The 13,635-nt window shown below is 38.5% G+C and overlaps 1 protein-coding gene across 5 annotated transcripts in view; it reads left to right on the forward strand.

Moving 5' to 3' along the window:
* Nucleotides 1-3,386: 3,386 nt before the first annotated feature.
* The window catches only part of LOC307164298 (uncharacterized protein), a 138,722-nt gene continuing 128,473 nt past the window's right edge, over nt 3,387-13,635 (forward strand). For all 5 annotated transcript variants that reach the window (XR_013822249.1, XR_013822250.1, XR_013822251.1 and 2 more), the window contains exons 1-2: nt 3,387-3,585; nt 5,048-5,321. Coding sequence is in view for 1 of the 5 variants with exons in the window: in XM_079880953.1 (XP_079737079.1) it covers nt 5,162-5,321 (160 nt within the window). In the remaining 4 variants the exon portion in view is untranslated. The remainder of the gene's footprint in view (nt 3,586-5,047; nt 5,322-13,635) is intronic.

Genomic DNA, 13,635 nt, shown 5'->3' on the forward strand with positions numbered 1-13,635 from the left:
TCTGTTGTTTAGCTCCAAAAAGACTGACTTACCTTGAATTCAATTTCCATCAGAGTTTCCACATTAGGTCAGGTGTCTCTTGACAGACGCGAACACAGATGGCAGTGTGTTTCAAGATCCTGAAGCAAGCGCTGAGATTCCGATTGGTCCAGAAAAAATGTCATTTATAAGAATTGTCCAATGGCCTACCTGGCACGCAAGCCCACCCCCACCTCCCTCTCTTGACAGACGCGAGCTCAGTTGAGATTCCGACCCCCCCCCACCCCCTTAAAAAAAACTCTCCGGTTCTACACGATTCACGTGAATGACCCAATTGACAAAGAAAACGGCGATTGTCGCCGAAAAGCGACAAGTTTGCAGGTATGCAAGTTTGCAGGTATGCTCTTTGTCTAATGTATTTTCAAGATGGATGCACAACATGGCTTCCGCCATTCGAACGACTCGCTCGTATGTATGCTAAATGGCAGATTACACTTACGAGAAAACTAATTAGTTGGTTGAAGTCAGTAGCGGCTTGTCAATAGAGGGCGCTGGGCGCCGCCCCCATGAAAATTCCGAAATATACATGTATACAAAATAGATATAAAAATGAAAATAAAAAATAAAATAGTTTACTCATACAATGTAAGTAGCAAGAGCCTCAGCATTTAATAAAAACTGGCTTTAATCGGTTAACTATTTTCTTTATTATGTTTTTCAATAAGTTTCATGCGGTTTCATTTGAGGGACGCCGGACAAATGGGTGTCTATCTGAGCTGCGTCCCTGGCGAATCAGAATAGAGAGCCTAAGTCCCGCCCCTCCGCTTCCGGCTCATGGGACCTTGTTTCGGAAAAAATATGTATGGAAGTCAATGGCGAGAGACAACTTATCTTTTTATTCCGTCTGAACTGTGCCCTGAATTACACATATGATGTTTGTCAATTTAAAAGGTAATTATGAAAGTCAAGAAAGTCGCAGTTTGTCATAAAACAGAAGAGTAACGTTTAGTTTTATGTGAAAATCGCTCAATGAACTACATCTCTCGTCTCGCACTATGTACGTCACAATATCCGTTGCTCGTATGTGTGTATTCTGGCTCAAAACACTCAGGCATGACGGCGTTACGTTACGATTATAATGTAAGACTACTATAGAAAAAATGTCAGACGTTAGCTTCAGTAAAGTTAGCTTCATTCATTGAGAGAAAAGGTATGACGTCCCATGTGCGCCTTCTGGATTTGTAGTCTTTGTAATTACGTATTTTCACAGTCTTATACCTCAGCAGTTTTACTTCAAGTTGCGACTTTTTTTACTTTAAAATGTATCTTTTAAATTGACAAACATCATTTGTGTAAATCAGGGCACAATTCAAACGAGATCAAAATATTTGTTGTCTCTCGCCATTGACTACCATACAATATTTTTCCGAACTAAGGTCCCATGGTGGTCTACCAGAAGGGGAGGGACTTAGGCTCTCTATTGTATACATGTTATTTTATCCAATCTGATTGGTTCTCGTCACCTGCCATTCAACTCAACACTTTTTGCCACTACTGCGAGTGCGCGGGCGACAGCGTCACTCTGATTGCGCCAAAACCTTGCTAGGCTGATCATTTTCGTAGAGAGAATGGCAGAAGTTAAAACAAATTCTGTCATTGATTTACAAAAAAAAAAACCCTTTCACAAGGCGTTCGCTGGAAAAAAAAAAGGATAAAGGATCTCGGACCGGACCAACCTGATTTACAGATCCAGCAGCAGGCCAGTGACAGAGGACGAAGCTACACCCGGAGCTTCACCTGCGCTTGTTATAAGAAACGGAGGTGGCTGGCTGCCTTTATTTGCTTATTTGTTATACTGTTCAATTCATCGCATTTTGATGTTCATGTCATGTATTTGTACTCAATATATAATCTAACTGTATCTGTTCTGTTACAGATAGTAAAGTGTAGATCACATTTGTACAATTATATGAAAAAAAGAAGATTGAAATAAATGATAAACTCTAAAACCTCAACTTTTATATTTTTCAGGTTTGATTTTAAAGGGTCATTTCACCCGTGGTGACATGAATGTGTATTGAAAGTGGGTCATTTATGTAGAAGAAATGTGAAATTATTTTTGAATTTGGAGCTTTCTAGACTGAGAAAAGCCAGAAAATGTATTTTTGGCTTATGTGGATGAAAGACAACAACTCCCAGAATGCACTTGCTTCGCTGCCCTACAAGGCCACTCCCAAGCCACGCCTACCGGTAAGACAGCGCAGTTGAAAACAAAAACATCAAGGCAAGGCTAGGCTACGAGTGAGTCTCCGTGACGAGTTTGCCCAAAATGTCCGGGATTCGGCTTTTGCGTTCTACAGTCGCCATTCATCATGTTTACTGTGGCGAGCAGGACGAGGCTGAGGGGCGCGGGAGAACGGCGCGAGGCCGGTGGCGTGATTACTGACGACCGACACCTGTGAGGCACTGTTCTCATATCTCGCACGGAGGAGCAGGTATTTTCTTAGCAATGGTAAAACACACATCAACCGATCACGCCACCGGCCTCGCGTCTTTCAACCGATCACACCACCGGCCTCGCGTCTTTCAACCGATCACGCCACCGGCCTCGCGTCTTTCAACCGATCACGCCACCGGCCTCGCGTCTTTTCAACCGATCACGCCACCGGCCTCGCGTCTTTCAACCGATCACGCCACCAGCCTCGCGTCTTTCTCCCGCGGCGCTAGCCTCGTCCTGCTCCCTGTATTACTGTGATTACTGATGAGCGCGCCTGTGAGATGCACTGGTCTCATGGGCTATCTCTCACGGAGGTGCGGGTATTTTCTTAGCAATGTTAAAACGCAAATCAACCGATTACTTGTTTAGCATTCATGTAAACATTACATTCAGATTCACCAATCGGGGTGAATTCAGTTAGATTGAAACAAAAGGTGAGCATGTAAACAATGGATGGCGACCGCAGAAAGCAAAAGCTGAATCCCGGACATTTTTGTCGATCTCGACGGCCGGACATGTCCGGGAAATAGAGTATGGTAACCCCTACTACTCAGCTTTCTTTGTCCCTGTTTTCTGCAGGTTTCTGAAAATCGGCCCGACCCGAAAAACAGTCGCACGAGTCAGAATTCAAAATCGGACGAGAATTCCCGCCTTTACACACATCTGTGCCATTTGCTTCACAGGACACACACACTTAATGGAGTCAGATTACTTATATTGGAGTCAGAGATAATTAAATGCTTAATCATAAAAAATAAAAAATAAACATTTTTCACATAATTTACCTTTATTCTGCACCGCTGTGTCCCTCATAAACCAATCTGATGATTTCCTGGTTATAAGAAGCCTCTCCCTCAGAAATACACGACGGGCTCTGATTGGTCAGTTTGGCCCAGTCTGTGTTGTGATTCGCTTACCGCCTAGTTCACGCTGTCCGAAAACGTCACGTCCGTTACCATAACAGCAGTTGCATGTGCTCCGGTGTATTGTAAACACAGGCGCCAAAATTGCCTTATCAAGTTCAGCTCGAATCAGATTTAGAGAATATTAGTGGAGAGGAATCGAGCAGAACTTGTGCACGAACGGCTGTTACAGGACGTTTCAGAAAGGTATGTTTTTTGTGTAGTTTAACTTTTCTCAAACTATTTTTCAAATACGCGGTTATTTACTGCTTATGCTAATGCTACTCTTTATGTTACAACACGCAAATACAATTGAGTAACGTTACATACAATCGTTCGTTTAAACTCAATATTACAATCCTCGATGGGATTATTTGATCACCTCTCTCTCTCTCACACTCACACACACACATACACACACACACATCAGAATATGAGCGTCATAATGAGTACGAGACTAACCATGGTTTACCTCAGTAAAGAAAATGTTTGAACCATATTTAATGTAACGTTCCTGTCGCCATATAATTATTTTATGCCGTGTTTCAGACTTATCCCTTGATAAAACATGAACAAATACATAGAGTGAATTAGAGTATTTGTACATACATTTGACAGTAATACATTATTTAGCCGAAAAGTGCAACAGTAACTTATACTCAATCTAAGTCGTCCTTTAAAAGCACTAAGTGCAGACACAGTGTAGAGAAATAAGAGACTTGAGTAATAGAGTACACAAATAAACCTCAACTGAACAATTAAAGGTTAGTTCACCCAATAATTAAAATTCTGTTAGTAATATTACTCACCCTTGTGTTGTTTTTGATGAAATCTGAGACTCCTCCATAGGCTTCTCTGTAATTGAAACTTGCCGGTGAGAAAGTTAGTAAAGAAGATGTTTAAAGTAGTACAAGTGTCTACAGTGGCTCAACCATACGTTTATCAAGCGACGAGAATACTTTTTGTGCGAAAAACAAAAACAAAAAAAATTATTAATTTAAGTCATCTCTATTTTTTTTTTCTGCTATTAAAAAGTATTCTCGTCGCTTGATAAATCATGATGATTGTCAGTTTCTGCACATAAAAACTGTTACGTGTTAGAGATATTTTCTTTGTATTATTGGTTGTTTTATCCATGTCATATTGAGATAAATAACAGTATTATCTTTTAATAGAGCAGTTTTATAGTCTTTTATCATGTATCCTGACTCAAATAATGTGTAACAGCAAACACTCAGAATAAAGTGAGATGATCTGCTGATGATCCTGAAGTGCCCCATTGAAGTCAACAGGGTGCAAATTTTAAAAAGAGGATAACACAGTGTAGGCAACACCGATTTTTGCCGTTGTTCTTTGTATTGACAGCACTCCAAATACAAAAAAATGAGCTCAATGTTAAAATTGACCGGAGTTCTCCTTTAACAGATCTGCTGAAAACACTCTTTATTTCATGACAATAGTTCCTGTTTTCACCTCATTTATTATGCTGATGTCTTCAGATCTCCTGTACATTGACACTTAAAGCTCATTTTATTGGTGTCAATAGACTGAGAGTAATTGTTGGTTTCAATATAGAGATACAGACATAAATGCTTAAATGTCATTTAGCATTAAAACAAATAATATATTAAAACAAACTCAGTAACTGATATATTTTTTATTTTTGCAGATCTGTAATTCATCATCAGTGAAGCTCCTCCCACAGCAATCACATCATCAGTGAAGCTCCTCCCACATCAATCACATCATCAGTGAAGCTCCTCCCACTGCAATTCTCCAATAAATGCTGGAATATTCCCATCAGCTACAAGTGAAGACGAGCACAATGCATCAGGAAGAGCTGATATCTGTAAAGACTGAGTTTATTAAAGAGGACAGTGAGAACATGAGTGATCCAGAACCCTGCAGAATGAAACACACTGAAGATCCTGAAGAACAAAGAGGTTGGTGTTTATTTTTCATTCATTCATGATGCTGAGGAACATTCATGTCAGAAAAATTCAAGTACTTCTTCACATTTAGATGCAGTTACACTATGGGAAATGGTACAAAGTGTTCTTGTTTGTTTACAACAAATGGTCAGTAAAGGGAGGTTTGAGAATCTGCTATATTGATTGTCAACATCAGGTCCAACTAAATATTTTAGCTGTTTTATTTTACATTTATAACTGGCTCTCATTTTTTTGCAACCATGTTACCAAACATTTTGACAGTTCTCAATTTTCGATTAGATTTCTATTCACAAGCTTGCGATTCGATATCGATTGTTTTGGATATACTGAGATAAAGTACATGGCAGGGAAAGAAAATCTCTCAAATAATGCTGTAAACTACACATGGGAGTCAGTTGGTACTACATTAGGGCAATTCCAGCGTTATGGACGTGACATTTGCAGTCAAAACTTGAAATATAAATTATCAGAAAATGCATTTAATACCAATATATTGTAAACGTCTGTTTATATATCCATACTCCCTTAATAAAGGAGTCCAGACATTAGAAAAATATCAGTCTACGCATGCGTTTTATATTTAATATGAGGGAAATACACATGCGTTATGGACGTGACAAAAAAAATCTCTAACTTTTTGTTGCCAAAATATTTTTTAGAAATTCTGTGAATTACACTGCGCAAACCAAAAGTAATAGTACCCACCGAATGAAGAAGGGTTGGCTCTCCACAGAACATAAAATATTCATTTTATGTTATTTTTCGTTTTCGCATTTATGAGGAAAAACCAATGTTACGGACGTGACATTTCTCCGTTACGGACGTGACCGCTCTGAAAGCGGCACTAAAATACTGCTTTAAAACGTTCACAGAGACCTCAAACAGGCATTTAAAACACCAAATATTAAGGATTGGCATCATAAGCAAAAATAATATTCGATGTTTGTTCGAAAATCGTACCTCTCCCCCAACATGCTCACCGGTAAGACGGCGTTCACTCAAATCCCACTCCAACATTACATTTGAGTAGGCATTTAGTCTCATATTAATGTTTAAATAAAATAATTGTATTTTTTATTTCATATGTTGATTATATGAAAGGATAACAGCATGAGTAAGATCATAAGATGCGCAATATATCGGATACGGTATATCAGTGGGCAGACATGATTTTGACCAATTCTTTCGTTTTTTTTTTTAGTTTTTTTGTAGAAAACCTTTCTTTAATGTGAATTTCGTTTTGTATAAATTGTATCTTAATTTTAATCAATGTTTCATCAACCAATTGCCTGGATGGATTTAATAAATGAGAAGCAAATAGGCTATAGCAGACAATATAATCAGGACACGGAGGCGCCGTTGCGTGAAGTGGAGCGCGCCTCATAAATGAACCGAAACTCTGCGTATAATGTAGGCTACTTGCCTCACATACCTGAGAAATATATCTATAGGACGTCTGAAATGTCTACTTTTAAACTACTTTTAAGTCGTGAGTCAAAATGATTGCAATATCACTGTTATTTTGTCAGCTTGATCGCGATTATGATGAATATTCATGTTTTAACCAAGAGGGAAAAACGCGACATCCCGAAGGAAGTGTCCTATGGCTATAAGACATATGCTCTTCTTTAAGTTGTACTGTATCATATACTACCTTCTGATATTCATATTTCGTCCTGTAACTGGCAGAAGAAGAGAAGATCCGTTCATGTGCACTTTATCCGCCGCGCACTGCTATATACAGAAATATACCACGGCGTATTAAAGAGCGGTCTCTATTGTTTACATTTTGTTATAAAATAGACTGAATTTGAAAGTTGAGACATTTTTTCATATTAAAACTAACAAAGCACAAATGTTATTGCGATTATTGGATATGCATTGAATATATGGTAAGCCTGAAACCGATCACAAGTGCATATGATTTGATGTGAAGCGTCCGTAACGGTCACGTCCGTAACGCATTATTATGGTTGTTCAGAGCAAAGTAGTGGAATGAAATGTCGATCCTAGTAAGCATAAACATAGTTTAGCTTTGCATATAAAGTTTCAAGTTATTTGCATTTATAATTGTTATATTATATAAACTTAATCTTTAAAACGTTACGGACGTGACAGAGCACTGAAGCGTCCAGACCTCTTTATTAAAGCCCTTATAAATTCAACAGGCAGTGCTGTTATGACCAAATTAGTATATTTATTTCTCAGGCATGCCTCCATCTTTCAGCAAAATGCTTTATGTTCAAATTAAGTTTTTAAAAGGGGGGTCTTTGATACCTCTTTTGAAAGCATGACATATGGCTGGTTGAAATTAAAATTGTAGCATTGTTGCTCACCTCATATGTGGTGGAAAAACAAGGCAATTTTCTTAATTTCTGATACAGCACATTAATACAGTATATTACAGACCTAAATGGACAACTTAAAAGGGGTTTTGATCTTTAGGTAAAAACTTTATTTTTTCATGGTAAGGATGACCTTTGCGTGGAATTGCCCATTACTATAATATTGAAGGTTAACATTTACTGATTTGTATACAAGTTTTACGCTTAAATTGCATTCAAGGATGTTTTTTATGATAATAAAGTTATACTAACTTTACAATTACATAATCATATTTCTGCCTTTAAACGGCACCTATTATGACCCTTTTCACAAGATGTAAAATAAGTCTCTGTCATATTGTTAAATTCGCTGATAATCGGGTGACCAGATGGCAAACCAGAATTTAAAAACCCGACAAAGCTAGGCTATGGGTTCACGCACAACTCTCTCATTCGTCATGACGTTATAACATTTCGTCTCGTCTCCTTTTGGTCAACGAAAATTAAAGGGGTCATATAATGGCACATGCACTTTTACAAGTTGATTGTACTGAAATGTGTGTTGGCAGTGCCTGTACACAACCATAATAAAATGATAAAAATCCATCCATCTTCTATGTTTCCTCCTGTCTCAAATCAAGCTGTTCGATATTGTGACGTCACAATATCAACGCCCCTCCCACGATGCCTGATTGACAGCAGCGTTTCAAACACAGACCCGCCCTCGTGAGCGAGCTGTCAATCATAGCACGCGCCGACGCGATTGTGGTGTTCTTGGGTGTAATAACGAACACAGCAGTTGATGATGTCCCTAAATCCGAACCGCTGAAGACGCAGTGGCTGAGTTTGTTTTCGAAGGAAATATTCCCCACGATCAACGTCAATGCTTTCATGTTTGCGCAAATCTTTTCACCAGACTGCTTTACAAACGAGGGTCAGTATAAAGCTGGTTATTTGCTAAGAAGCTGCTCCTGAAAAAAAGGATCAGTACCAACTATTCGTGTTCCTGCTGAACCTCCAGAAGAACAAGTGAGTGTAACGTTTTATTGACCTTTATTTTAATCTTTATATTAATCTTTGCAAATAGCTTGCACGCTTCACGATGAATGTGGCTATTTTTACACTTAGGGTACATTATGGCATGTTTTCTATGTACGACGTTATCAATATAATTCATAATCCCACGTTTACGCGTTATGGTTATTGTGTTACAAACGGTGTACGCACAGAACAGAGGGGCGGGGTGAGCAAAGCCAATTATCATTTAAAGACACATGCACTGAAACGGCGTGCTGAAAACAGAGCTGTTTTTGACCAGGTAAAATGAGTGTTTTCTTACAATACTAATGAGAATTTTTAATTAAAGTATATTACAAACTTTTAATTTAGACCCTAAAGAATCATATTAGCTTGTACAAAAATTACATTATATGACCCCTTTAAGAGACATTTTAGCATAGTTTTTATTTTGTAAACCACATTTAGTCTTGTTTTTATTCGTCAACAATATTGCATTTATACATTTATTTTAGTAATCGTCAAATGACCAGCATTCTGGTCTCGTTTTCATCAGGTGATAAAGGTTTGTTGACGACAATATTTCGTCATAATTTTCGTTGACGAAAGCGCTGGAGGTGTACACACACAAACTCAGACACACACACACACAATCCTGGAGATTGAGGTGGACAAAAACCAACACACACCAACCTGAACCTCGAGGTAATAATAATGTCTAGTCTGGTGGCTGTGATATAAACCTACCAACGTCCGTTGCCATGATTTTTGGAATGACTGATCGCGAGAGGAAAAAATTACGTTTTAGTCGCATAACATCGGTTAATGGAAACGCCGTCATTTCGCAATAGTTATTTATCGATATTTAGAAGAAAAAAAAGTTTTGTGCGAATCTGTAATGGAAACGCGACAGAGAGAGAGAGAGGGAGCAAGCAGCGAGCAGCTCTACAATAAAATACAATTTTACCCATATTAAATAGTTAAAAAATCTGAATCAATCCGTGGCGGTCAGCGTTGATACTGAAATTAATGAATGTATGGGAATCCCTGTATATATGTGTGTATATATATATATATATATATATATGGAGTGATTTCAATGTTAAAGTCAATGCAAAGACGCGTTTATGCGCGTCTGGAGGTCCTGCGGCGCGAATGAGGCGTTTAGCGCGGCGCACGCGTCCAGTTCGTGTCAAACCTTTGCTTTTTACGCGCGTCAATTTCTCTCTGGACGTGCGAATGGATTCAAAATGTTCAACGCGGTAGACATGAATTTGACTAGCTATTCGCTATTGGTGTGAACTGTGAACGCACAGTAACAGGGAAACTGAAACTGAACACAGACTGTTTCTGCTGCTCCCTGATGAAAGATACCTGTTGATACCTGTTGATACCTGTTCAGAAAAAAACAACAACAAGAAAACAGGACTCTGATGGTAACTTGTTAACAAGATAGATAAAAGGTAATGCCCTGGCAGTGGCAAATAGCTTTGGTTTAATATTTAATTTGATTACATTAATGTTTAAGTTGAGATTTACAAGAAATATTTTATTGCTACTGTGTAAAGGGAATACTGCTGGTAAAAAGCACATTAGGCTATTTGTTTAGAGTTTTTGCAAACCACATGTTGTTGCACTTTTTTGTATATAGCAGTACATTTAGATCTGCTATACACTATACTTTAGAATTCATTATTAAATTTTGCTCGTAACAATGCGATTAATCGCAAGAAAATCATGCGATTAATCATGCGATAATGAAAAACAGACATTTAGACAAGATTTTATACTCTGTTGTTAATAAAGCAACAGGTCTCCAGTTCTTTAACAGAGTCAAGTCTCCCTTTTTAGGTAATAGGGACAATACAGCACGTTGACATGAAGCAGGTAAAGTGCCATCTTTATAACTTTCGCAGAAAACTTCGTAAAGGTCCATTCCAATATACTTCCAAAAATGTTTATAAAAATCAGAAGTCAACCCATCGATTCCAGGAGAGCGTCCGGATTTCAACTGTCCAACAGCAATAGTGAGTTCTTGAAAAGTAATTTGTGTGTCCAAAGCAGTCTTAGAAACAGAGTCTATTTGAGGAAGTTCATGCAAAAGATGCGCTGCACAACTAGAGTTACAATGATCAGCTTTGTATAGAGAAGAATAAAAACGGTAACACTTTACTTGAAGGGGTGTGCATAAGACTGACATGACACCGTCATAATCATGACATGACACATGTCATGAATATGAAGGAGGTTTTATGCATGTTTATGACAAATGTCATTAAGTGTCATTCGCTCAATTATGACATTTTTAATGCAAATATGACATTGTGTGAGATGTCTTTGTTATGGCAACTTGACTTTACTAAGACAACAAAACCTGTCATAAATATGTCATAAACATGATATAGTAGATTAATTATCAAACTTAAGAAACCACTTAGCTTTATGGGTTAACATTGCATTAAACTGTCATGTGGTTGGTTTTGACATTGGCTGTCATGAAGCCATTATAACATTTTAATGACAAATTAAATTTGTACCACTGTAGTTGAGGTCAAGAAAAACATTCATGACACAGTTATAATGGCCTCGTGACAGCCAATGTCAAAACCAATCACCTGAAAGTTTAATGTTTATGTTGTTTATGTTATGTTTAATTTATGTTGTCTTGGTAATGTCAAGTTGTCATGACAAAGACACAATTCCAATCCCCACCAATGATGATGTCTCCATCACTAAAATCCTGTTTTAAGACATTAGATAGCATTCTAAACAACTGTAATCACTCATTTCCCACATTTTGTGCATACATATTTATAAAATAAATTGTCATCCCTTCAATTATAGTTTTGACAAGAACCAGGCGACCTTTTACAACTTCCTCTGTTTTTTCAATGCTAACTTTTATATCTGGAGAAAAAAGAAGAGCAATTCCAGCGCTCAGATTTGTACCATGTATAAGTACATGTTGGCCTTTCCACCACATTCCCCACTCTACTTCGTTATCTATATCACTATGTGTTTCTTGCAGTAAAATGGCATGTAACTTTTTATTTTTCATGATTTCAGACACCAAACCTCGTTTATGACTATCCCTCCCTCCATTAATAAAGGGGGGGGTGAAATGCTAATTTTCATGCTCATTTTCACTCAATCTCCTGTTAATCTTGAGTACCTATAGAGTAGTATTGCATCCTTCATATCTCCAAAAAGTCTTTAGTTTTATTATATTTATAAAAGAAAGATAGGCTGTACCGAGTCTTTCCGGAAAAAAACGAGCGTCTGGAGGCGGGCCGTGTGGGTGAAGCTAAAGCTGTGTGCTAACCGAGCTAACAACACACAGAGACATTTGAAGCAGTTTTACTCACCACCTGCGACCGCGAACCTTTATCATTGTGACTGCTCCATCCTTAAGCATTAGACGATCTGCAAATCCGTCGATCTGGGCTTTGTTTATAAAACAATCATCGTCGAAATGCAGGGAACAAACAGTCTTGCACAAAAACAAACAGTCTCTGAAAAAACAAACTCCATCCACTGTTCCCTTAACGCTGGATTCTTTAGGAATCTGTGCAGGGTTGTCTTGCCCTGGCAACCAAAAACCCACTTCTTTGGTGAGCCGAGCAGAGCGCTTTGAGGTACTGCTTTCGCTCTCTTCTCTCTCTGTCTGGTCTGCGAGTGCGCGCGCGCCCGCGGATAAGTCCCCTTAGGACCCATATAAGGAAATTCCGCCCTATCTTACGTCACACAGACCCATACTCGAAAAAAACTTTCCAAAACTTGTGACAAACCGGAAGGAAAATTTTTGGCACAGAAATACTCCTTCAAATGTACAATTTAATTTTTGAAACTTTGTCCATGTTTAGCATGGGAATCCAACTCTTTAACAGTGTGAAAAACTCAGTATGCATGAAATAGCATTTCACCCCCCCTTTAATGAACCCACCCTCAAAAGATCCATGTATAAGTTTAGGGAGGAGAGAAAAAAACAACGGCAGAAGAAACCAGAAGAAATAAAGAGAAGAACACCGCGTGATGCATGGCTAATCGTTTACAAAAATACTTTTAGCCTCTTCTTTTTATCCACCATTCTACATTTTCTAATAACTGTAATGTGTTTTTTTAGACAAAAACGTTTCTTTTCACTCAGCTGATCAAGATTTACAGTCATTTGAAGGAACCGCCACTGACCTCTCAAATTTTCCAACATCAGGAAAAAATTCTTTAATGTTGACTTGTTTTCCAAATGTCTCATCAAGAAACCCATTAATTTAATCTAAAGTATACAAAGAGGGATCTTTAATGGACATATCTTGAGAATCGCCCTCAAGTCCACATACAGACCCTCCTTGGGAGTCACATTCATAATCAAGAAGAGAAACATTTTCGTCAGATGCATCGTCATCTACTGCACTACCATCATTACTCAAACACAGCTCTCTCTTTCTTATAACCGACCCAACAGACTCACACCTGCTTGGCCCTGCAATTTCCACACCATCATCTTGCTGCTCATCAGCATTGATATTTTGAACAGTCTTTGCAGTATTTTCATTTTGCTGACCTTCATGCACATTAGTATTTGTCACAGCATTATCATGTACTTCAATAGCGGACGGCGCTGCACCAGAAACGCTCACCTCTGCTGGACCTGCGTGTTCCTCTTGAGCAGCGCGCTCCTGATCCACCGCATCTCCCTCTCCTGAGACAGTAGGCCTTTGCCTATCCTCTGGTGCGCGCTCTCTGTGAGGGCATGCAAACTTTTTATGCCCTAAATCGCCGCAATCGAAGCACCTCAAGCTACCAGTGCTTGCGTACACCATATACGTTTTGCCTTCGTGTCGTACTCGGAATGAAACATCCATCGTGTTTTCGGGGGAGTCTTAAAACATAAACACCTGTCTTCTAAAAGATGTGACGTGTTTCAAAGATGGGTGTTTACAGCTTAAAGTGATTGTTTTAAAACC

The sequence above is a fragment of the Squalius cephalus genome (genome assembly GCF_949319135.1).
Source record: "Squalius cephalus genome assembly, chromosome: 1".
Classification (NCBI taxonomy): Eukaryota; Metazoa; Chordata; class Actinopteri; order Cypriniformes; family Leuciscidae; genus Squalius; species Squalius cephalus.